The 23,872-nt window shown below is 41.5% G+C and overlaps 1 protein-coding gene across 3 annotated transcripts in view; it reads left to right on the forward strand.

The window, feature by feature from the left end:
* The window catches only part of PTPRR (protein tyrosine phosphatase receptor type R), a 335,309-nt gene that overhangs the window by 295,225 nt on the left and 16,212 nt on the right, over nucleotides 1–23,872 (forward strand). For all 3 annotated transcript variants that reach the window (XM_053583630.1, XM_053583629.1, XM_053583631.1), the window contains 3 exons: nucleotides 11,715–11,825; nucleotides 13,719–13,876; nucleotides 21,454–21,567. In XM_053583630.1, the coding sequence (XP_053439605.1) occupies nucleotides 11,715–11,825; nucleotides 13,719–13,876; nucleotides 21,454–21,567 (383 nt within the window). The remainder of the gene's footprint in view (nucleotides 1–11,714; nucleotides 11,826–13,718; nucleotides 13,877–21,453; nucleotides 21,568–23,872) is intronic.

Raw genomic sequence — 23,872 nt, forward strand, 5'->3', positions numbered from 1 at the left:
CCTGAGCCACACAGTGAGACCCCAAGTCTACTAAAAAAAAAAAAAAAAAAGAAAGAAAAAAACGTAGCCAGACATGGTGACACACACTTGCAGTTCCAGCTGCTCAGAAGGCTGAAGCAGGAAGATTGTCAGAGCCCAGGAATTGGAGGTTAGAGTGAGCTATGATGATACCAGTGCACTCTGTCCTGGGCAGCAGAGCAAAAAGAGAGAACAAATAAAGGAAGATGTTAGTATTAAGCAGATAAAAAGTATTAATAAGAGTATAGAAAAAGTTTAAATATGGCATTTCTACAAATCAACAAGCTTGATTTAATGGACATATATAGAACCTTCCAACCAACATTCTCATACAAATTTCTCCAAAGCATGAGACTTATAAGAAATGATAATACTAAGTCCTTATAAAAAGCCTTGGCAAACTTCAAAGAAAAACTATAAATTTGTGCTTTGATTATAGTGCAAGTTATTTAAAAATAAAAAACAGAAAAATAATTGAAAATTATACCTTAATGTTTTAAAAACTCACAATTCATAGATCCAAATGAGTTTATAACAAAAATGTAAATTACATAGTGCTTCACGACAGTCTTAGAATAAATACAATGTCAATTACCTACAACTCAGTGATGGTTAAAATACTACATATCAAATCTTGCAAAATGCTACTGAAAGTGTTCATAGAGAGACGTCAGTAGTCATGAATACTGACATTATAAAAGAATTAATGTAAGCAACTGACGTCCGTTAATAAAGAACTATAGAATAAGCACAGAGCAAGGAGAAAGAAAGGATTAATAAAAAATAAAGTAGTAGTTAATGAAATATAAAATGAAGATAAAGGATTGATTAAAAGCAAGAGAGTTTTTTTTAAAAGTCTAACAAAATAAGCTAAACTAGCAGAATTAAAGAAAGGTCAAACAAAAGTAAGAAAACAGACTATAAAACAGAGAATTTTTTTTTTAAGTCAGGGGACACGATGGATAACCTCAGGCAGGATTTATGTTATTTCATAGACCTGAGCATTTATTTTTGCCTACTTTAGTTTGAAATAGTATACAATTTTCTGAATAGACTATCACAATGGAAATGTTTTTTCAAAGTGTGTGCATGCCTTTACAAGTTCTGTTTCTTCTTCTATTACAAATAAAATCATATGAGATCAACCTAGAAAAACACCATGATTTATGTAATTATTTGTAAAGATAAGTCTATAAATGCTTTGAAACAACCAATCACAGTGTATTTTCCACAGAAAACGTCTGTCAGTGTTGTGTATGTTTTAAGAATTAACACTTGGCAAAGCACGTGAGAAACAGTATCTTCCAAGGGTCACACAATAGTCTAGTCACTGGGTAAGATAAATTAGTTTGCGCGGGCTTAAGCATCTGTCTTTGAATCTTGTGATACATTCTGATGTTTGTTTACTTACAGGAAAAAATCAGATATGTGCCTGTAGGGCTTTAGCTTGGTCCTGAATTGGGGTTTATCAGAAGCTAAGACTGTTGGTTAGTCAGAAAGTATTCTAGAGCAATGGTTCTCAACCTTCCTAATGCCACGGCCCTTTAATCCAGGTCGCAGATTGAGACCCGCTGCCTTAGAGGGCTTGTCCGTGGTGTGTGACAGTGGGATGCTGTCCGCAGGTGTGACGCTGCCGCAGCCCCCTCACAGGCGAGGTTGTCTCCAGAGTCAGTGCACTGGTGATGCTCAAAGCTCTTCATTCTGTATCTGCAAAGAAATACAGCCCATATTGTTCCCTCTTTTTCTTCTTTTTTTAAATTTTTAGACATCTGAACTTTAATACCAGGTTTAAAACTAATTTTATTTATCAAAGAATACCAAAGTGACCTGAACAAAAAGACAGTTGCGTTCTTTTCTGTTTTTCTGATAAAATATCTGATGTAAGCACTTACTTTTTATTTTTCTTAAGCCGATTAATTAGAGCTTTTTTACATATTTTGATTTTGAAATATCACAGACACATGACCTTTACAGGCACACAGACAGACAGAGGGATACAGAATTTATATTTGCCAGCTTTTAAACACATATTTTTATTCATACTATTAATCTTTTAATTATCTCAAGCAATTTACCTAAGTTTTAGTCATTTTTCAGTTAACCATTTTTACACCCTATAAATTATATATATAGTTTCAAATACAGCTTTTAAACTCATAAATCCTACCAAGAAAAGATCAAACATAAGTATTTTAATCAGATTAATACATTTGTTATTTTAAACAATGTAACATCATTATAATAATTCAAGGATGCAATCAAAGGCCACTTTTCTCCAGAGTGAAGATGATACCTCAGCCAAGCTGTGTTACAGTAAAGTTTCGTTGCTTTTTAGTTACAAGTGGGCCCCCACAGTCAGGTGGAATACACCCCACTGGGCTGTCATGCGGCATTGAGGCCTGAGCTCCCATAATACACTCCCCAGCTACAGAAACACCAGATTCCATAAGAACAAAAATCGAAACTGTCGAGTTTCTCAGTGTACAACCAGAATAAAGTAAGGGACTTTGGTGAGTGATAATGATGCGGGTGCATGAGAGCAGAGCCCCAAGACTCCCAGGAGAAATCTCCCAGCAGGCGCCGCTGCTAGGAGCTGTGGAGCACTGCCCGTCCCCCCCCACCCTCGTCCCCACCACTCCCTGGGCCAACTGTCCAGGAGCCAGCTAGGCTCCCAGGCAGCACTTATATAGCACTCACCAGAGCAGTTCAGGATGCCCTTCGTGGTCGCCAGAAATGTTTTCAGAGGAAGAGGGCCCGGCCGTCTGTCCCTAGCAGCCAGTGTGCAGAGACCGGAATAGGTCCCTCAAACTTTGTTTGTCAGGAGGCCGGGATTCTGGAGAACAGTGGGAGTAGCCGCCCCAAGACTGCTCTCCATGTCGTCCCTTCTTTTTCCAGTGGAGCAGTCATCCTCACAGCTCACCTGGCGCTGTCATTCTGAGATTTCCCAGCACAGCGTCCACAGGAGAGCAAGAGGATTCGTTGAAAGCTACAATTCTCCTTTTAAAAACCCTCCACTAACAGGTGGCTGAGGTTTTGATTTTTCTCTCTGGATGCACAATTCAAAAACTGGAGAAATGGTTTATTTGTTATTGTCATTTTTAGCCCCTTGTCTTTTTAAATGTCTGTGATATTAAAGTCAAACATTTACGCTGTGTGTCCTCTCTGTGTGATATGCTTTGTGGGGGGGTTTCCCTGTAACCACCAGTCATAATCCCAAATATTGCAATAAAAATTTTGACATTTTTTATTGTTCATTACTTTTTAAAATAAAAATTCCTTTCTATCCAGGCTCTCCAAAAATGTAAATATAATACTATAAAGAAAACTTTGATGTTTTACAGACCAAAATGGTACTGAGACATCTGACTCAAAAGAAATACACAGTAGACATCACACTGCCAGGAAAACGCTGTTTACCAAAACTGTGCCAACTTTAATTGTGTTAAGCGTCATTGTTGGAATAGACAAAAAATCATTTCCTTCAAAAAATGTGGAGGTGGAGATATCTTTAGAAATTCCCAGGCTTTAGATTTTCATGAACCTTTCTACTTTCTAATAAGTAAATAAATTCCATCTCTTATTTAATAATCCAAATCTCAGTTGCTCAAATTTTATAAAATAAGAATAAAAAAAGATTAAAAAATAGAACTGAAAAATCAGTTATCTTATGTTGTAATAAAAGAGAAGAGATTTTATTGTTGGCAAATTTGAATCCCTTCATTTAGATGAATCTCAAGAAAAAGGGAGTCCCTCTTGAAAGAAACATTGAAAATACAGCACTTAAAATATTTTAACATGAATTATCTATTCCTAGGGAAGACATAGTCACACAGACTATGAAATCAGGACATCAGTCCAAAATGGTATGGAGAGTTTGCCCACTTTCAGGGAGTCAGAGTCCTCAGAAGCCCTGGAAGTTATTCATTCACCTCTTTCCCCTTCTAAAAGAACATAAAAGAAGATAAGTAATGACCTCATTAAATAAAATACAACAGTAGCTATAACTGTTGATCATATTACAGATATTGTGAAAGATTTTTCTAGCCACTTCCATTTATTGAATATATGTACTAAGCATGGTTCATACATAAGTTCAGTGAATTTTCATTCTAACTCTGTAGGTTTTATTATCCCCATATTAGAAATGAGAAAATTGAGGCTCAGAGATGTTAAGTCATTTACTTAAAATATTGAAGTTAGTGAGTGATGGAACCCCAATTTTAATCCAAGTTTGTCTGATTCCAAAGCCCATTCATTTAATCATTGCCCCAACATAATAATGGGCCAAACTAGGAAGCAAGACATTACCAGGCAAAAGATCCACTTCTGACCCCAGAGAGCACCAAGATACTGAATTTGTCCTTCATGAAGTGAGAAAATTACTGGGTAATTCACCCAACATAAAACTTCTCTCTAGTATTAACACAGCCACCTAGGTGTATGTTTATACCTATCTTTTATCCAAGTTAAACTATGTGTCTTAGATACTACAAGCACCATTTTGCCTATTGACTTAATTCAGCACTTTGCAAACGGCTTAACCTCAAAATATATAAAAGAATATAAAAGAATCATATGTTACACCTGACATGATGGCTCATGCCTGTAATCCTCTGGGAGGATTAGCACTCTGGGAGGCTGAGGTGAGAGGATGACTTGAGTTCAAGAATTCAAGACCAGTTTGAGCAAGAGTGAGACCCCATCTCTGTTAAAAATAGAAAAACTAGCCAGGCATTTTGGCAGGTACCTGTAGTCCCAGCTACTCAGGAAGCTGAGGCAAGAGGATTGCTTGAGCCCAGGCGTTTGAGGTTGCAGGGAGCTAGGCTGATGCCACAGCACTCTACCCAGGGCAACAGAGTAAGACTCTGTCTCAAAAAATATATATATTACACATATTTTAGCTTTTCCTTCTTTTCTTCCCTCCCTGGTCTGCCTGACAAAATTATAGAAAATATTTATTTTAATTACATTTAATCACATCCAAAGAAGGGTGTGAAGAAGGTTCAGGAGGTGCGCAAGGTGGGTTGCCCTCCAGGTGAAACCGCAGCATCCTGGGCATCCAAGAAGCACAGCTGCCTGAGTGAGCGGTTTGCTGTGACGTGAGCATGTGGGACCTGCCAATGAGGGGAGGGGAGTGAGACTACAGTTACACTGGCAAAAATTATAGCACTATGCTGGAAAAAAACCTTTGGGCTTCATTATTCAGGCCTCAGAAAGCTCCTAAAGATGTTTTTAAAGTAGAGCGACATAATGCGATTCGTGTGTCAAGAATATAATTGGCGGCAGGATAGAGTTTGGATTGGAAAAAAGCAGAGGGAAGCAGAGAGATGGGTCAGGAAGTTGTAGCAACTGTCCAGGTAAAAATTAATGAGGTCCACTAAGTAGGGGACAAAGAGAAAAGGGAAGACATAAAGGGCATCTCGATGTAGGCGCCCCTGTCTTTAGCTTCTGACTGAATGGGGTGGTAAGGGAGAGTTTGAGCATGAGGTTTCTGGTGTAGGAGGCTGGGTGTTGCGTGGTGCTATCAGGAACCTAACTGGGCAGCACGGGAAGATCTCTGAGAGAAGGAAATGAGCCCCACGTTTAACGTGGTATAAGTGTGAGGAATCCTGCAGACCTCGGGATGATCAATTCTAGCAGGGAGTTAGAAACAAGAGTGGAGAGCTCTGGAGAAATATACCCGTGAGACACAGAGATCAGGGAAGGTGGAGAATTTATATAAAGACAATACAAATATGGTTTTGCATTCTGTCGCATACCCTGCTTTTAACATTCTATTATGACCATCTCATTAATGACTCATCAAAACATTATTTTAGATAACTGCTAGAATTTTACTGTGTGAATGTGCTCCAATGTATATAATCATTCCCTTATGAACATGAGGTCAAAAATGTCACTGTGGCTTAGAAATAATCTCTGGAGATGGCTACTACAGTGCACACACATCAGATTTAATGTCATAATTTATCCAAGTTCTGGCTTCACCTTCTGTAAAATAGGAAAAATATACCTTCTTACCTTCCAAAGATTTTAAAAGGGATTTTACATAGTTTCCATATAGCTAACTGTTTTATATATATAGGAAAGTGCTACACTGATATCGGTTACTTTTGCTATTAACCTAACATAACTATTTTAAAATTTATAGACAACAGACTAAAAGAACATAAAGGAAGATAAGTAATGACCTCATTAAATCAAATTACAGCTAAGAGAAGTCTTTGCCTAAGTAAACCCGTGCTAAGAAAGCCTTTTTTGTGATATTGACCTAATATATCCCATGAAATATACACAGAAAGTCCAACTAAGGTTTTTTGAGCATTCACGGTGTACTTGGAAATTAATCTTTACTCTGAACGTATTTTTAAAGCCCACTCCAAAGGACATGCTGAGACCCAGGGGGCTGGCTCCCTCCTCCTCCGCACCACGGCACCATGGGCCTCCTTAAATCGGCCACGTGTGACAGGGAGGAATGGGCCACAGGACCAGAACTGACTGTGGCCAGGGAGTGGTGTGTGTGCTTGCTTATATTCAAGGATAAAATCTCTTAAGCATTCTTTTTAGGAAAGAAAAAGGAGATGGACAAGACATTTTGATCCAATTTAAAGAAAAAAGCATGTTGATTCATTTCACTGTTGACTCAAGGCAGTGGACAAATTGAAGAGTGAATTAGGACTGTGATGAGGAAGTCACCCTCAGTGTGGAGGCCAGTGCAGGGTAGACAAGAGGATTCATGAATAAAAAGAAAGGAGCAAACCAAGTCCCGTGACCACAGTGTCCAGGCAAGGTTAGGGAAGGGAAGGTTGGAGCCAGCCCGGCTTGCAGATGGTGGAAACCCATTGGCTGGTCCGACTTCCCTGGAGGACCAGAATCAGATATTGTGGATACTGTCACTGGTGCCTGGAGTCAGGGACATAAACTGGAGTCACCAGAGAAACTGGGCACACCCTTTTATAGCTGTCTCCCCTCGTACCTGACTTGACTGCAGATTTTTTTACTGGTTCACTTTTTATTCCAATGAAACACTTATTCAATTTATGCAATTATCTCATAAAATAACTTTCTTTTCACTCTCATGTTTTGTTGATTTATATAATATTTAATGAAAGTACTAGATTTCAATAATGAGTACAACCGCCATAAAGGGGGTTTGGTGAACATGCAGCTCAATAGTGGTAACAAAGGCACCAGACTCAGTGAGCGTATGGACCAAGAACACGGAGGGGTCCAAGTGCAGCGACACATTTTGCAAAGGGAAGAAAGATCATTGGTCAATGCTATGGATAAGCATGGTTAGTTAAGAGTCAGTTGGGGCGGCGCCCATAGCTCAGTGGGTAGGGCACTAATCACATACACCAAGGCTAGTGAGTTCAAACCTGGCCAGGGCCAGTTAAAACAATGCCAACTACAAAAAAAAAAAAAAAAAAAAAATAGCTGGGTGTTGTGGTGGACGCCTGTAGTCCCAGTTACTTGGAAGGCTGAGGCAAGAGAATCGCTTGAGCCCAAGAGTTTACTGTGAGCTGTGATGTGACAGCACTCTACAGAGGGTGACATACTGAGACTCTGTCTCAAAAAAAAAGTCAGTATGGAAATCAAAGATGGAAAGTTGAATTCATAAAGTGGTATTTTCTTGGAGGATCCTCGCCCCCAAGGAAATGTTCCCAAAACACCCAAGCTTCAGTTTCCTCAGCTATAAAATGATTTTAAAAAATAATAATAACTACTACCTACTCTACCTGCCTCTGAGTACTGTGGAAGAGACCAAATGATACAATGTTGATGAAGGTAGTTTTAATATTAAATTGCGATGACTCTGCTACTAACACTCAGTTACTGAATATTAATATTCAGTACAAACAATATTAACAGTTTTAGACAACCTGGCCTGTTCTACCCCTCTCTTACATGTTAATGTGACCCAAGTGAGGCTGAGCAACTTCATTTTCCTTATTTAGAGCCACTTTCTATGTGGTGGAACAAATCTTTAGCTCATAGAGCAATATCTCTGATTTTAAATGTATAGAATCTAAAAAAAAAAAACACAAAAACCTTAAAACTAGGTTTTTCTTTTCCAGGTAACTGAACTGCTAGCTAGGCCTCCTCATCTTTAAACAAATAGTTTTTATTGAATGGGGCCAGAGGAGAGGCAGAGAAGAGAGACCATGAAAACATTTGCACTGCTCTGTGCTTGGCGTCACCTTCTGCTTCTGCTATAAACCATTGATTATAAAGAATTGGTCAATGTCCAGAATCTTTTCAGTCAGGTTTCAATAATTACTTATTTGCACAAGAGACACAATCCTCTGGAAACCTCCTTTTTCTCCAAATTATGGATTCTTGGAATTAACAGATAATTTTACTGAAAGGATCAGTCCAGTTAGCCAAAGAATAGTGATGATTTAGGATTCTATTCTTCTAGAAAGAATGCTACTTTGAATTACCTTCAATTAGTGTAATTTCACAACATTATCTGTAAGACAGCATTTTCCTTTCTGTGTTTTCAGCTTCTTTCATATCATTGTTATCACCACAATAAAGAAACCCAAAAAAGCTGTTCAGGAAAATAATTTGAACAGCAACTTGGGCTCTTCGATACAATGACATCTGCAGCTCTCCCCCACCTCATATTCAAAAGCACCCACACTTATCTGGTCTCTTTTTCTACTCTCTTTTTAAAGGGGGAGAAACGTATTCAGTATGTAAAAATAAGCTATTGTAGCTCAGAAAGGGGATGGGATGCTAATTAAGGGTTGTTTGAATGAACAAGTCACACTGTGTTGTCTGCTGGGCTCTGGCTGCCAGTTGCTTTTTTGGTAAAGAGTAAAGAAAAACATTCAAGAGGGCCCCAGCAAGCTTGGGTGAGAAACCTTCCGTTTATCAAGTAGGTGCAGCCTGACTCAAGTAGGAAGAGTCAGTGCAGGCAGTGAGCTCCTGCTTGGCCATTTTTCCTACTGGTTTCAAGAGCCACCTTCCTAAAGAGGGGCCCGCTGCCTGCTGCCCAGGTCTCACAGTGGGCAATGGGGCACGCTTGGCAGTCTGTGGGCCACTGAATGCTTCTTTCTTTGTTCAATACCTTTTTTCAAGATTTTTTGTCACTGTCCTGGGAGGTATGTGTTTTAAGATACACAATAGTTTGGATCTTGCAGAGAAAAAAACTGATGCTCCATTGAAAGAAACCAGGAAAAGTGGTCCGTATGCTTACTTTTAACAAATCAGGAAAACTTCAGACATTTGGTAACTGGTAGCTTCACAGGGAAAGAAGTTTCTTCATTCTTAAAATTTTCTTTTCTTAATGTTAACATGAAGTCAGCCAGAGTAAGACTTTAGTCCTATTACCTGAATTGGGTGGCAGGTAAATACAGATGAAATAATCTACTTCCTTTGAAAAAGGATCAAAACATGAAGGATGTAAATGTATTTTTATTGTAATGGATGAAAGAAACTGATTGAAGTAGGTGAAGTGATTCCTTCACTGCTCTGGTGTGTGGCAGTTGGCAGTGTAGACAGAGCCTGGGGGCCTCTCAGATGCTTCCCAGGCCCCTTCCTTCTGGTCTGGGATTCTTTTTCTGCTCTTTTAAAAGCATAAATACTTAGTTTTTTTTCTGAATGCCTCTGATGTAAATGTGAAGCAGCACGTGTCCTGGGTATTCAGAGGTCCTGGCTGATGCAGCAAGTGAAAGGAATTCTGTATAAATTCATGAGTGCTGTTTAAATGTTTCCAAAATTGGTGTTGCTTCCAGTGTCACTTGAAATAAAACATCAACTTTCGTTCCTTATCATTAAAATACGTGATAAAAAAAATAGTTACTTTATGGTTGCTTAAAAGGCAAAATAATATGAGCTCATATGTGTGCTTGGACGCCATTTTGTAGTTTTCTTTTTTTTTTTGTAGAGACAGAGTTTCACTTTATTGCCCTCGGTAGAGTGCCGTGGCGTCACCTGGCTCACAGCAACCTCCAAGTGCTGGGCTTAGGCGATTCTCCTGCCTCAGCCTCCCGAGTAGCTGGGACTACAGGCGCCCACCACAACGCCCGGCTATTTTTTTGTTGCAGTTTGGCCGGGGCTGGGTTTGAACCCGCCACCCTCAGTATATGGGGCCAGCGCCCTGCTCACTGAGCCACAGGCGCCGCCCTTGTAGTTTTCTTTTAACAGTGGTGCCTGAGAGCCGAGCTTGGTGGCTCACTCGGGGCAGCTGAGGTGGGAGGTTCCCTTGAGCTTGGGAGTTAGAGATCAGCCTGAGCAAGATCAAGACCCCATCTCTACTAAAAATAGAAAAATTAGCCAGGGGTGCTGTTAGGCACCTGTAGTCCCAACTACCTGGGAGGCTGAGGCAAGAAGAGTGGTTGAACTCAGGAGTTTGAGGTTGTTGTGAGCTAGGCTGAGGCCATAGCTCTGTCACTCTGCCCAGGGTGACAGAATGAGACTCTGTCTCAAAAAAAAAGTGCCTAGGTATAATAATAATAAAATAATGTGTGACATGTGAAAACCTAAGCACTCTGGAGCAAAAATTTATCACCCAGTAGTTTTAAAATAGCAATAATAATACAAGTTTTAGGTATTTTCTGTAAACCTGGCTTTATCCCAAGTACTTTCCATGTATCAAAAAACAAAGAAACGGAGGTTTAAGTATCTTGCTTGTGGATTCAGAACTAATAAGTGGTAACCAAAATTTGGACCCAGGTTTTCTGAATCAAAGCTTATTCCTTAACTGATACTATTTACCTTGCTTGCAATATAACAATTACCATTCTCACTAAGCTCTTCAAAGCTTATATTGAAATGTATAAACATAATTTTATTGTCCATTTATTTAACGAATTCCATAAGTGAAGAAAAATGATCCTTGAAAATAAAATCCCATAAATGTATTAATAGTCATTCCATCCACCTAACACAGAGGGAAACTGCCCGTGACCTCTGACACATTATAGATGCACTTATTAGACACACGGGTTTGATGAAGCAGGAAAATGTGACTGTATTCAATTATCCTGAGAGAAATTTTTTTTTATTTCTATTCAACACATGGTAAACTCCAATATTCAGATGTTAAATTCTTAATCCTTAATTTATCTCTCTAATTTTCTATAGAGTTTTGGGAATTCTGCCTTTCTTCTTATTATTTTTATTATTCACATGAGTTAAAGAATGACAGTTTTTGATGAGCACATATAAAAATGGAGTTTTTTTATAATAGTGTATTAAAAGTATAATTTGTATGCCATAAAATTCATCTGTTTAAAATATACAATTCAGGAGTGCAGTGGCTCATGCCTGTAACCCTAACATTCTGGGAGGCTGAGGTCAGAGGATTGCTTGAGCTTGGGAGTTTGAGACCAGCCTGAGCAAGAAGGAAACCCCTGTCTCTACTAAAAACAGGAAAGTCTGCTGGGCATCGTGGTGAGCGCCTGTAGTCCCAGCTAGTTGGTAGGCTGAGGTAAAATGATTGCTTAAACCTAAGAGTTTGAGGTTGCTGTGAGCTATGATGACACCATGGCACTCTACCTAGGGTGACAGAGTAAGACCCTGTCTCAAAAAAAAAAGTACAATTCAATAGTTTTAATAAATTCATGGAATTATAAAAATCAATATTTGATTTTTTTAAATAATGATATAAAGAGTCATGAGACAAAGTACTCCGAAGCTAAGAAAAGCCATTAATAGATGCTGTATTTTTCTTTCCCTTCCCCCAGAAATGTGTGTTGTATTGGCCAGAAAAAAGAGGAATATATGGGAAGGTTGAAGTTCTGGTTGTCAGTATAAACGAATGTGATAACTACACCATTCGAAACCTCGTCTTAAAGGTAAGATTGTATTACAAATCAGATAATGTCAGAGGATTACATTTCTGCTTTGCAATTATTTATGCTAATAAGTACTACTAATTCAATTTAAGCAAATTAAAGAATGTTAAGATCTAAAAAAAAACTAGAGCCATTCTCTCTTGTATTTCTTTGTTGTCAGCTGTTATGAGTGTAAGGAGTAATTCATTAACATAAGTAGATATTAAGGAAATTCATTATGTCAGATGTTGTGATCCTCTTAGCTATATTAATAAAGCAGCTCTGGTTTAACTTTGGAAAGCCTTTTAGCTCGAGGCTGGAGACTTTGCATGATTTTTTGTTAACATCATTTTGGTCTAAGCACCTTTAAGGGAGGCCGAGAAGCTGTGAAAGAGAGAATCTGCACGTGTAGGTGGCTGTGGGAGGTGAGATGAGCTGGAGTATTAGTGAGATCTTCAGAAACGTGGAGTCATAGTGATTTATAGGGACTTTCCCTGGACCAGATTATGTCATAGAGAAATTATCTTATTTAACTCCCGGGCAACAGATGCTGAGGAATGTTGCCATGGTATTACTTTTGCTTTGGGGGAATAATCACCCAATTTGCAGTCTGATCTGCGGCCCCTCTTCTGGGACAGAACCACCACAAGAGAAAGAGAACAGAGGAGGAGGTCTCAGTGGGAAGTTTGGGACAGGGAGACCCTCACCAAAACCTCTTCTGTCAACACATGTCCTTGCGTGCTTAGCCATGGCAGCCCCACATGGGCGGTGATGTGCACGGACCTCACTCAAGTTGTCTCCAATCCGGGGCCCTGCATCATTCCTTCACTGTGGTGCTTCCGCACTGCTGTTGATTATTAAAATCTCAGATGAGTATAGAAGCATTAGCATGACTGATCTGAAATTGATTGTTCTGCTTTTGGTTAATATATTTATAAAAACCTGTCAGGAATGTTCATAGAGCAGGAAACCTATCCCATTCTGTCTTGGCTACATTTTTGCCTACCATTTGCTTATTGTAACATATTTAGCATATGATACAGACATTGTCTATATTACAAATACATAGATACAGTGAAGTTTTCTCAAGGTGAAAGGTTATTCTTCAGATCTGGGCAGCTGAGCACAGTGGCTCATACCTATAATTCCAGGTATTCAGGAGGCTGAGGCCAGGAGTTCAAGAGCAGCCCAGTTAATAGAGCAAGACCCCATTTCTAAAAATAAATCAAAAAGAAAATTATCCTGGCATGGTGGTGCAGGCCTATAGGACTATATGGTCAGAGGCTGAGGCAGAAGATCATTTGAGCTCGAGTTTAATAAGGCTGCAGGGAGCAATGATCATGCCACTGCACTCTAGCCTGGGTGACAGAACAAGGACACCATCTCTTGGAAAAGAAAGAAAGAAGAATGGAAAGAAAGGAGGGAGGGAGGGAGAGAAGTGGGGAGGATCGCAGAGAGGAAGGAAAGGTATTATTAAAAAGTATTATTAAGAAAAATCTTCTAGATTTTTTTCCACCTAGAAATAAGTTGCCAAGGCTGGGTGTGATGCCTCACATCTGTAATCCTAGCACTCTGGGAGGCCAAGGTGGGTTGTTTGCCTGAGCTCAGGAGTTCAAGACCAGCCTGGCCCCATCTCTAAAAATAAGCTGGGCATTGTGGCAGCCACCTGTAGTCTCAGCTACTTGGGAGGATGAGGCAAGAGGATCGCTTGAGCCCAAGAGTGTGAGGTCACTGTGAGCTATGACACTACAGCACTCTACCAAGGGTGACAAAGTGACTCTGTCTCAAAGGAAAAAAAAGAAAGAAGTTGCCAGCAGGACAGACAGGAGTGATAGAAGGCATTCAGTATTGTGGTTTGGATTACTTTTAGTTCCACAAGGGAATGAGGCATTTGGTGACTATTGCTATTTTCAGCAAGGAAGTCACACCCAGCATGTGAAGCATTACTGGTACACCTCATGGCCCGATCACAAGACTCCAGACAGCGCTCAGCCCCTCCTACAGCTCATGCTGGATGTAGAAGAAGACAGACTTACTTCTAAGGGCCGAGGGCCTGTGGTTGTCCACTGCAGGTAAGAAAAAATGTTTTTTTCTGACTGAGCAACAGTCCATTCTTTATAAAGTCACAGGGAAGGTAGAAGTAAGGTTTTGCCTCCCGAATGTAACTTTGTTAGTAAATTAAATATTTATTGGAATTGGTTAACTTTCTAATATTTGAGTCTTAATCAAGATGACACACCTGTAGCCCCAACTATTTGGGAAGCTGAGGCAGAAGGATCACTTGAACCTGGGAGTTTCAGGCTTCAGTGCTCTCAGATCAGACACTGCACTCCAGCCTGGGAGACAGAGCCAGAACCCATCTCTTAACCATAAAAACAAAAAGATGATGCTTATAGAAACGAAGGGACACTTTTAGGTCATCTTTGGGAAACAAAAATTACACTGTGCACAAAATACAAGTTCTAAATAAGTGGCTCATCAAACAGGAGACCTTATTTTAAGTTACCTTCTTGAAACTCCTACTGATTGATTTAATCTCATTTGTCTCATTGCTGGGAATTACAAATGTGCTTTTGAAATTATTGGAGGCTTTTTTGTTGTTTCTTGATGGCCCCTAAGCTCTAGTTGGACTGTATCCTATCTTGATCACATTTGTTATTATTGTAATTTGGTAAGAACTAGTGAACTATTTTAAGAATTATCTCATGAAAAACAAATTAAAACATATTTATGAACTGAGAAGTAGGCAGGTAATACTTCACCAAAGGAAGATGAAGTGCTGTCACCAGAATGTGGGTGCTCGGGGCCAGGCCAACAACCGCAGCAGGTGTCCCGGGGCACTCATTTTCCTAAAGTCCAGCTCAAATCTCTCTCCTATAATCAATATCTCCTTCCCCTTGTTTTCCTTTTTGTGTGACCAAACTAATGCAAATATCTTTAAAGTTATTTCTATGAATAACCATTTATTCTTCATACTTTATCAGAATAATTTTTCCTGTTTTGTTTAACATCATAAGTGTCTTAAGATAACTTTTTATAATAGCTTTAATACATAACAGACAATTTTAGAGTCTAATATTAACCTCCTTTTTCAAACTTTATGGTTTAATCAAGGGTCAAATTTGCTAGCATTAGTCTTGTCCTAAACTTAACTTGTATCCAAAGAAAAACAACCTAATTGGCTATACTTCAGGGCTGGAAGTGGTGTCCCCCACCCAAAATCATTAAACACTCAGGATATCCAAATGAACTAGCCACTTACCCCATGAAACCATCTCCCCTTCTGATTACTGTTTTCTAAAATGCGGCCATCTTTTCTCCAGTCACTGAGCATCTAATGCTGACAGTTATCTTCGGCCTTTCTTTCAATTCCAGCCTCAGTATCTAATCGGTCACCAGATTGGCTTTCCCTTCAAAGCGTCTCCCATAATGACCACTTCCTGTCCAGCCACCATAGTTCAGGCCCTTATGACCTCATTCATGTATTTTTAGAAGTAGGTGGCTAATCGCACACACACGCCCTGCCCCTTGCCCTCGCCACTGCTGTGGCCTCCCTTTCACACTTCTGTTTGATGAGTCTCCTAAAACTGCCCTTCATCATATGGAATTTCTTCTTCAAACATGTCAACAGCCTGGTATTGCTACAGCACAAGTCCTTAACCCTGAATCTATTGATAACTACAGAGGTCAGTGGACTCCTTGAAATTATTTGAACAAATTTAAGTGCATATTTGAATTTTTCTGGGGAATGAAAGTTTATAGTTCTCATCAAATTCTTAACAGCAACAGAATAGACCAGAGCAGTGGTTCTCAACTTTTCCAATGCCTCCTAATGCTGTGACCCTTTAATATAGTTCCTCATGTTGTGGTGACCCCCAACCATAAAATTATTTTCATTGCTACATCATAACTGTAATTTTGCTACTGTTATTAAGAGTAATGTAAATATCTGATATGCAGGAGGTATTTTCATTGTTATAAAGGGGTCACAACCCACAGGTTGAGAACCACTGGACTAGAGAATGAAGTCTAAACCTCTGAGCCTTCTCTATCAGATCCCAGGGCACCTTTCCATCCTTATATCCCATGTCCCACTAAAATAACATTCTCTTATCATCAAGGCAAGCTAGTGTACTTATTGTGCAAATTATGTATGACATTCTTCATCAATTCTTCCCTTACTCCATACCTGGAATATCACTTCTCACTTAGGATGACCAAAACGCCTGCCATTACAGTCCATAATCTATTTCTTCAGTGAAACCAATTCTCTATATACATTTAAACCAACAGGGACTCATTACCCCTCCAAATCCCTCTGCACTCACAGGAAACAAGTACCAATTATGAAAAATTAATGATGTTTGAGTGTCAAGAGGGGATTAATTAATTCCAACCATGAAGACTGAAGAAAACCGCCAAAAATTAGAATAATCTTGAACTGGATCATAAAAAAATGGTCAATGTTTATAGTTTCAAAAGGTGAGAGGGAGGGCATTTCTGACTGAGACAATGTCATTAATACAGAAAGGAAAATAGGAAAATAAGAGACAATTTTGCAATGATTCATGTAAACAAAAACAATGGGGCATGAGACATAAGGAAAATAGCAAGAAAGAGGCCCTGCGCCCATACTTAATGGCGTCAACCACGTACCCTGAGGTTGGCAGGTTTGAACCCAGCCCGGCCTGCTAAACAACAATGACAACTGACAACTGCAACAAAAAAAATAGCTGGGCATTGTGGCGGGTACCTGTAGTCCCAGCTACTCAGTAGGTTGAGGCAAGAGAATCCCTTGAGCCCAAGAGTTTGAGGTTGCTGTGAGCTGTGACACCACAGAACTCTATCAAGGGCGACACAGTGAGACTGTCTCAAAGAAAAAAAAAAGAAAATAGCAAGAAGACATAAAGCTGGAAAGTTAGTCATATTCAGATTTTGCAAGGTCATGAATAACACCATGGTAGGAAGGGCAGACATGATGCTGTAACTAATGGGAACCATCTACAGGTTCTGAGTAGGGAGTGATATGATTAAATCCTCATTTCATAAAGATGAAGCTAACAGCTGTGTGTATTATGAATTAGTCCAGGAAAAGACTGGAGATGTAGAAACCATAATGAGATCACTGCTAATTATGAAATAAGGAGATGTTAAAAACGTGAGTACATTCTACAGAAAGGAAAGCGCCCAGCTCAAAGGATCAGCAGAGATACAAAATAGAAGAAGCGGGAACAGATTGGATGTAGGAGGTGAGAGGGAGAGATGTTAAAGATGGCTTCAAGACTTCTAGGCTAGAAAACTTGTGGCTGTCTGGTAATACCATTGAGGAAAAAGATAATTCTGTTTTAGAGACATTGAATTTAGATACAGTGCTCTGCAGCAAGACATGAAGGAGGAGGTGGGACAGAGTCTACAGAGTTCAGGGGACAGGAAGCATTCCAGAAGAAGATGGACATACTCTACAGAGTTCAGGGGACATGAAGCTTTTAAGCAGGAGGTGAACACAGTCTACAGAGTTCAGGGGACATGAAGCTTTCCAGCAGGGGGTGGACACAATCTAAAAAGTTTGGGGAACATGACGTGCTCCAGCAGGAGGTGGAACAAAAGTCTACAGAGATCGGGGACATGAAGCATTCCAGCAGGATGCAGGACACAGTCTCATGCGTTCAGAGAACATGAAGTGTTCCAGCAGAACATGGACTCAGTCTACAGAGGTCCAGGGACATGAAGCATTACAGCAGGAGGTGGGACAACAGTGTTCAGGGGACATGAAGCATTCCAGCAGGAGGTGGACAGTCTACAGAGTTCAAGGACATGAAACGTTCCAGCAGGAAATGGGCACAGTCTACAGATACGCAATGTTCTAGCAGGAGATTGACACAGTCTACAGACTTCAAGGGACATGAAGCGTTCCAGCAGGAGGTGAGGCTCAGTCTAAAGAGCTCAGGGGACATGAAGTATTCCAGCAGGAGACTGACAGAGTGTATAGATTTGGAGGACATGGAGCATTACAGCAGAAGATAAACACAATCTACAGAGTTCAGGGAGCATGAAGCATTCCAACAGGAGGTAGTTTGAGGGACATGCAGCATTCCAGTGGGATGTAGGACACAGTCTGTAGACTTCAGGGAACATGAAATGTTCCAGCAGGAGATTGACAAGTCTATAGAGTTCAGGGGACATGAAGTGTTCCAGCAGGAGATTGACACAGTCTATGGAATTCAGTGAACATGAAGCATTCCAGCATGAGATGGACACAGTCTACAGAGTTCAAGGGACATGAAGACTTCCAGCAGGAGACAGACACAATGTACAGATTTCAGGGGACATGAAGCTTTCCAGCAGAACATGGACACAGTCTACAGAGATCGGGGACATGGAATGTTACAGCAGGAGGTGGGACACAGTCTACAGAGTACAGGTGACATGAAGCATTCCAGCAGGAGATAGACACTGTCTATGGTGTTCAGGGGACATGAAGCATTCCAGCAGGAGATTGACAAGTCTATAGAGTTCAGGGGGACACGAAGCATTCCAGCATGAGATGGACACTGTCTACAGAGTTCAAGGGGCATGAAGACTTCCCGCAGGAGATGAACACAATGTACAGAGTTCAGGGGAAAAGAAGCGTTCCAGCAGGAGGTGGGATGTCATCTACACAGTTCAGAGGATATGAAGTGTTCCAGCAGAACATGGACACAGTCTACAGAGATCAGAGGACATGGAATGTTACAGCAGGAGGTGGGACACAGTCTACAGAGTACAAGCGACGTGAAGCATTCCAGCAGGAGGTGGGACACTGTCTATAGTATACAGGGGACATGAAACATTGTAGTAGGGGATTGACACAGTCTACAGAGTTCAGGAGACACATGAAGCGTTCCAGCAGGAGATGGAATGTCTACAGAGTTCAGGGGATATGAAGCGTTCCAGCAGAAGATGGAGTGTCTACAGAGTTCAGGGGACATGAATAATTCCAGCAGGAGATAGACAGTCTACAGAGTTCAGGGGACATGAAGCATTCCAGCAGGAACTGGGACATAGTCTACAGACTTCAGGGGACTTGAAACACGTTCCAGCAGGAGATGGACACAGTCCACAGAGTTCAGGGGACATGAAGGGTTCCAGAAAGAGGTAGGACACAGTCTCAAGAGTTCAGGGGATATGAAGCACATTCCAGCAGGAACTGGGACACAGTGTACAGAGTTAATGGGACATGAAGCATTACAGCAGGAGATTAACACAATGTATAGATTTGGGGGACATAAACGGTTCCAGCAGAAGGTAGAACACAGTCTACAGAGTTCAGGGGACGTGAAGCATTCCAGCAGGATGTAGGACACATTCTATAGAGTTCAGGGGACATAAAGCATTCCATCAGAACAGGGACACAGTCTACAGAGGTCAGGGAACATGAAGCGTTATAGCAGGAGGTGGGACACAGTCTAAAGAGCTCAGAGGACATGAAGCATTCCAGCAGAATATGGACAGTCTACAGAGCTCAGGGACATGAAACGTTCCAGCAGGAGATGGACAGTCGACAGAGTTCAGGGGATACGAAACATTCCAGCAGGAGATAGACACTGTCTACAGAGTTCAGGGAACTTGAAGCATTCCAGAAGGAGATTGACACAGCCTACAGAGTTCAGGGGACATGAAGCATTCCAGCAGGAGATCGACACAGTCTACTGAATTCAGGGAACATGAATCATTCCAAAGGAGATGTACACAGTGTATAGAGTTCAGGAGACATGAAGCATTGTAGCAAGAGATGGACACAGTCTATAGAGTTCAGGAGACATGAAGCAGTGTAGAAGGACATGGAACACAGTCTACAGAGTTCAGGAGACATAAAGCATTGTAGCAGGAGATGGACACAGTCTATAGAGTTCAGGGGACATGAAGCATTGTAGAAGGAGATGGACACAGTCTATAGAGTTCAGGAGACATGAAGCATTGTAGCAAGAGATGGACACAGTCTACAGAGTTCAGGGAACATGAAGCATTCCAGCAGGAGATGGACACAGTCTATAGAGTTCAGGAGACATGAAGCATTGTAGCAGGAGATGGACACAGTCTACAGAGTTCAGGGGACATGAAGCAGTGTAGAAGGACATGGAACACAGTGTACAGAGATCAGGGAACATCAAGCATTCCAACAGGAGATGGACACAGTCTACATACAGAGTTCAGGGGACATGAAGCATTCCAGCAGGATGTAGGACACATTATATAGAGTTCAGGGGACATGAAGCATTTCAGCAGAACATGGACACAGTCTACAGAGGTCAGGGTACATGAAGCGTTACAGCAGGAGGTGGGACACAGTCTATAGAGTTCTGGGGACATGAAGCATTGTAGCAGGAGATGGACACAGTCTATAGAGTTCAGGAGACATGAAGCATTGTAGCAGGAGATGGACACAATCTATAGAGTTCAGGAGACAAGAAGCATTGTAGCAGGAGATGGACACAGTCTATAGAGTTCAGGGGACATGAAGCATTTTAGCAGGAGATGGACATAGTCTGTAGAGTTCAGGAGACATGAAGCATTGTAGCAGGAGATGGACACAGTCTGTAGAGTTCAGGAGACATGAAGCATTGTAGCAGGAGATGGACACAGTCTATAGAGTTCAGGAGACATGAAGCATTGTAGCAGGAGATGGACACAGTCTATAGAGTTCAGGAGACATGAAACATTGTAGCAGGAGATGGACACAGTCTATAGAATTCAGGGGACATGAAGCAGTGTAGAAGGACATGGGACACAGTGTACAGAGATCAGGGAACATCAAGCGTTCCAACAGGAGATGGACACAGTCTACATGCAGAGTTCAGGGGACATGAAGCATTCCAGCAGGATGTAGGACACATTATATAGAGTTCAGGGGACATGAAGCATTTCAGCAGAACATGGACACAGTCTACAGAGGTCAGGGTACATGAAGCGTTACAGCAGGAGGTGGGATACAGTCTATAGTGTTCAGGGGACATGAAGCATTCCAGCAGGTGATGGACACAGTCTACAGCACATGAAGCGTTCCAGCAGGAGGTGGGACGTCATCTACACAGTTCAGAGGATATGAAGCGTTCCATCAGAACATGGACACAGTCTACAGTGATCAGGGGACATGGAATGTTACGGCAGGAGGTGGGACACAGTCTACAGAGTTCAGGCGACATGAAGTGTTCTAGCAGGAAGTGGGACACTGTCCATAGTATTCAGGGGACATGAAGCATGCTGGAATGCCTCATGTTCTGTAGACTGTGTCCATCTTTTCGTTCTTCAGATTGACATTTGTTGTGTCGCCGTCTTCCATCCTTTCTCCTGCCCATGCCTTACCTTAAGTCAGACCCCAGTGATTTTTTTTCTAGAACAATTATAATGCCTTTTTACTATTCTCCCCACCCACCACCTCCCTCCACCTCCTCATCCTACTACTTATAACCAAATGAAAGAATGTACTTTAAGGACTTAGCACAGGGCCAGGTTTGTAATACTCAAACTCTAAAAATTAGAATAATGAGAGTTGTTAGTATTAACTGTTGCTTCTGATTTTAAAATACCCCCTTTAAAAAAATGTATTTTATCATTGTCGTTTTTCCCCACCTTTTTGCTCCTTTGTTTTTTTTTTTTTTTTTCTTTTTAGTGCGGGGATAGGAAGAACAGGCTGTTTTATTGCTACATCCATTGGCTGCCAACAGTTGAAAGAAGAAGGCGTTGTCGACGTGCTAAGGATCGTCTGCCAGCTCCGTGTGGACAGGTGGGTGTCACCAAGCTTCCCCTGGGAGCTGCATGACCTAACCGGGGAAACTCTACAGAGAGTTTTCTATCAACAAATTGCCTGAGTTTGCATCCTGGTTCCTACTGTTTTTTGGTCGTGTGGCCTTGGAAAATTTTCTGGGCTTCTCTAGGCCTCGGTTTTGGAAAATGGGGGTGGTAGTAGTGTATATTTCCTATTCTTGTTGTAAGGATTTAAAGATTTGACCAGGCCAGGGGTGGTGGCTCACATGTGTAATCCCAGCACTCTGGGAGGCTGAGGTGGGAGGATCCCTTAAATTTAGGTGTTTGGGACCAGCCTAAGTAAGAGCAAGACCTGTCTACTAAAAATAGAAAAATTAGCAGAATGTTGCAGCAGCTGCCTGTTGTGCAGCTACTTCAGAGGCTGAGGCAGGAGGCTCACTTGAGCCCAGAAGTTTGAGGTTGCTGTGAGTTAGGCTGAGTCCATGGCACTCTAGCCTGGGCAGCAGAGTGAGATTCTGTCACAAAAAATAAATAATAATAATAAATAAAAAACATATGACCTATGTGACATGCCTGACATATAATAAGCATTTGATCAAGAGTAGCCACAAACATTATCAATATATGTAGCAAATAACTTAAATGTGCATTTGTAAGCGGGAAATACCAGTCCACACATATGCCTCAGCCAGGTTAACCTGGCTGCGGTCGGGTTAAGGGAGATTAATGCTGGATGCACTTAGTGGGACCCTCAGTCTACTCCTCAGCACCCTTTCCACACCCCACATGTACCTGCTTCCAGAAATATTTTCTTTTAGGCCAGGAAAGAAATCAGTCCTGATGATCCCTCCTCCTTCATTCATAATTGCTATGTCAGTCTCCTGAAATCTCTCTGCCTTCCAACACATACAGGCCACCATAGCTGGACTAGGGTCCAGTTCCTTCACTTCACATGTTGGGATCTCCCACACAAAAGAGGGGCCCTAACCTGGAGGGTCAAGTTCATGTGCTCCTGGATCAAACTGACTCCAAACCAAGGCGCCCTCCAACAACACCTGCACTGGTCTTAATTTGAAACAACACGCTGAAAAAAACAGTCTAGGTTTGTTCTCATTTGGGGCTCTTATTACAATTAATTCTCACCTACTCCCCCTCCCGGCTCCCACCTCCCCAACCTGCTTTAGCCTGACCTCCACCTTGGTCTCCACTTCCTGGTCACATTCCCTGCTGAGCCTACCAAATTGTCCTCACAAATACATTCTTTAAAAACCATATCGCAATGCTCTCTCCATTTGCTCCTTCCTTCCCACAGCAGTGGTCAGAACCTTGAGCCGGGGCCTCCCCTCACCACCAAGGCCTTCTCTCCAGGCCTTCCCTTCCCTTCCCTCCCTGACAAGATCTTCAAACACAGCCGATCTCTGTGCCGATCAGAGGCCTATGGACAGGCGCCCTGCCCCCTGGAGTTGAATTACTGCCAATATGTGTCTCAAAAATCATTCTGATTTATTCATCAAAGCCTTTCTGCATAAATTCTCTTTGGGCAGCTGCTTTTGTTGTTTGTCAAACAGCTTCTCTCCTTAAAACTTTCTTTTTGGGGCTCAACATAAAATCCCCACTTCTTGTCGCTTCCTCCGCTGTGTTACAAAGGCAAAGTGGGAGCCTTCCTCCTCTTTCTCACCTCTTCTCACTTCTCTTGCTCTTCCATCCTGCTTGCCTCTTGTTCCAGTTTTTCAGCTGTTTTCTATCATACCTTGTTTAAAAAATTCTAATTTGTGGCCAGGTGCAGTGGCTAACACCTGTAATCCCAGCACTCTGGGAGGCTGAGGCGGGAGGATCCCTTAAGCTCAGGAGTTCAAGACCAGCCTGAGCAAAATCGATACCCCATCTCTACTAAAAATGGAAAAACTCATTGGGCATAGTGGGGCACGCCTGTAGTACCAGCGACTCACACAGCAGCCTCAACTTCAAAATTTTGTTTGTTTGTTTTCTAGACAGTTTCACTTTGTTGCCCACGGTAGAGTGCTGTGGCATCACAGCTCACAGCAACCTCCAGCTCTTGGGCTTAGGCAATTCTCTTGCCTCAGACTCCCGAATAGCTGGGACTACAGGCACCCACCACAACGTCCAGCTATTTTTTGTTGCAGTTTGGCCGGGGCTGGGTTTGAACCCGCCACCCTCAGCATGTGGGGTTGGCGCCCTACCCACTGAGCCACAGGTGCCACCTGAGACTGTTCCTAAAAAGAAAGCATTGACAACAACAGGGCACCATAATTTTTAAACAGTTTTAAGCATGGAGGAGAGCTGTTTTATGAATAGGTAGAGTA

This window comes from Nycticebus coucang, chromosome 3, assembly GCF_027406575.1.
Source record: "Nycticebus coucang isolate mNycCou1 chromosome 3, mNycCou1.pri, whole genome shotgun sequence".
Lineage (NCBI taxonomy): Eukaryota > Metazoa > Chordata > Mammalia > Primates > Lorisidae > Nycticebus > Nycticebus coucang.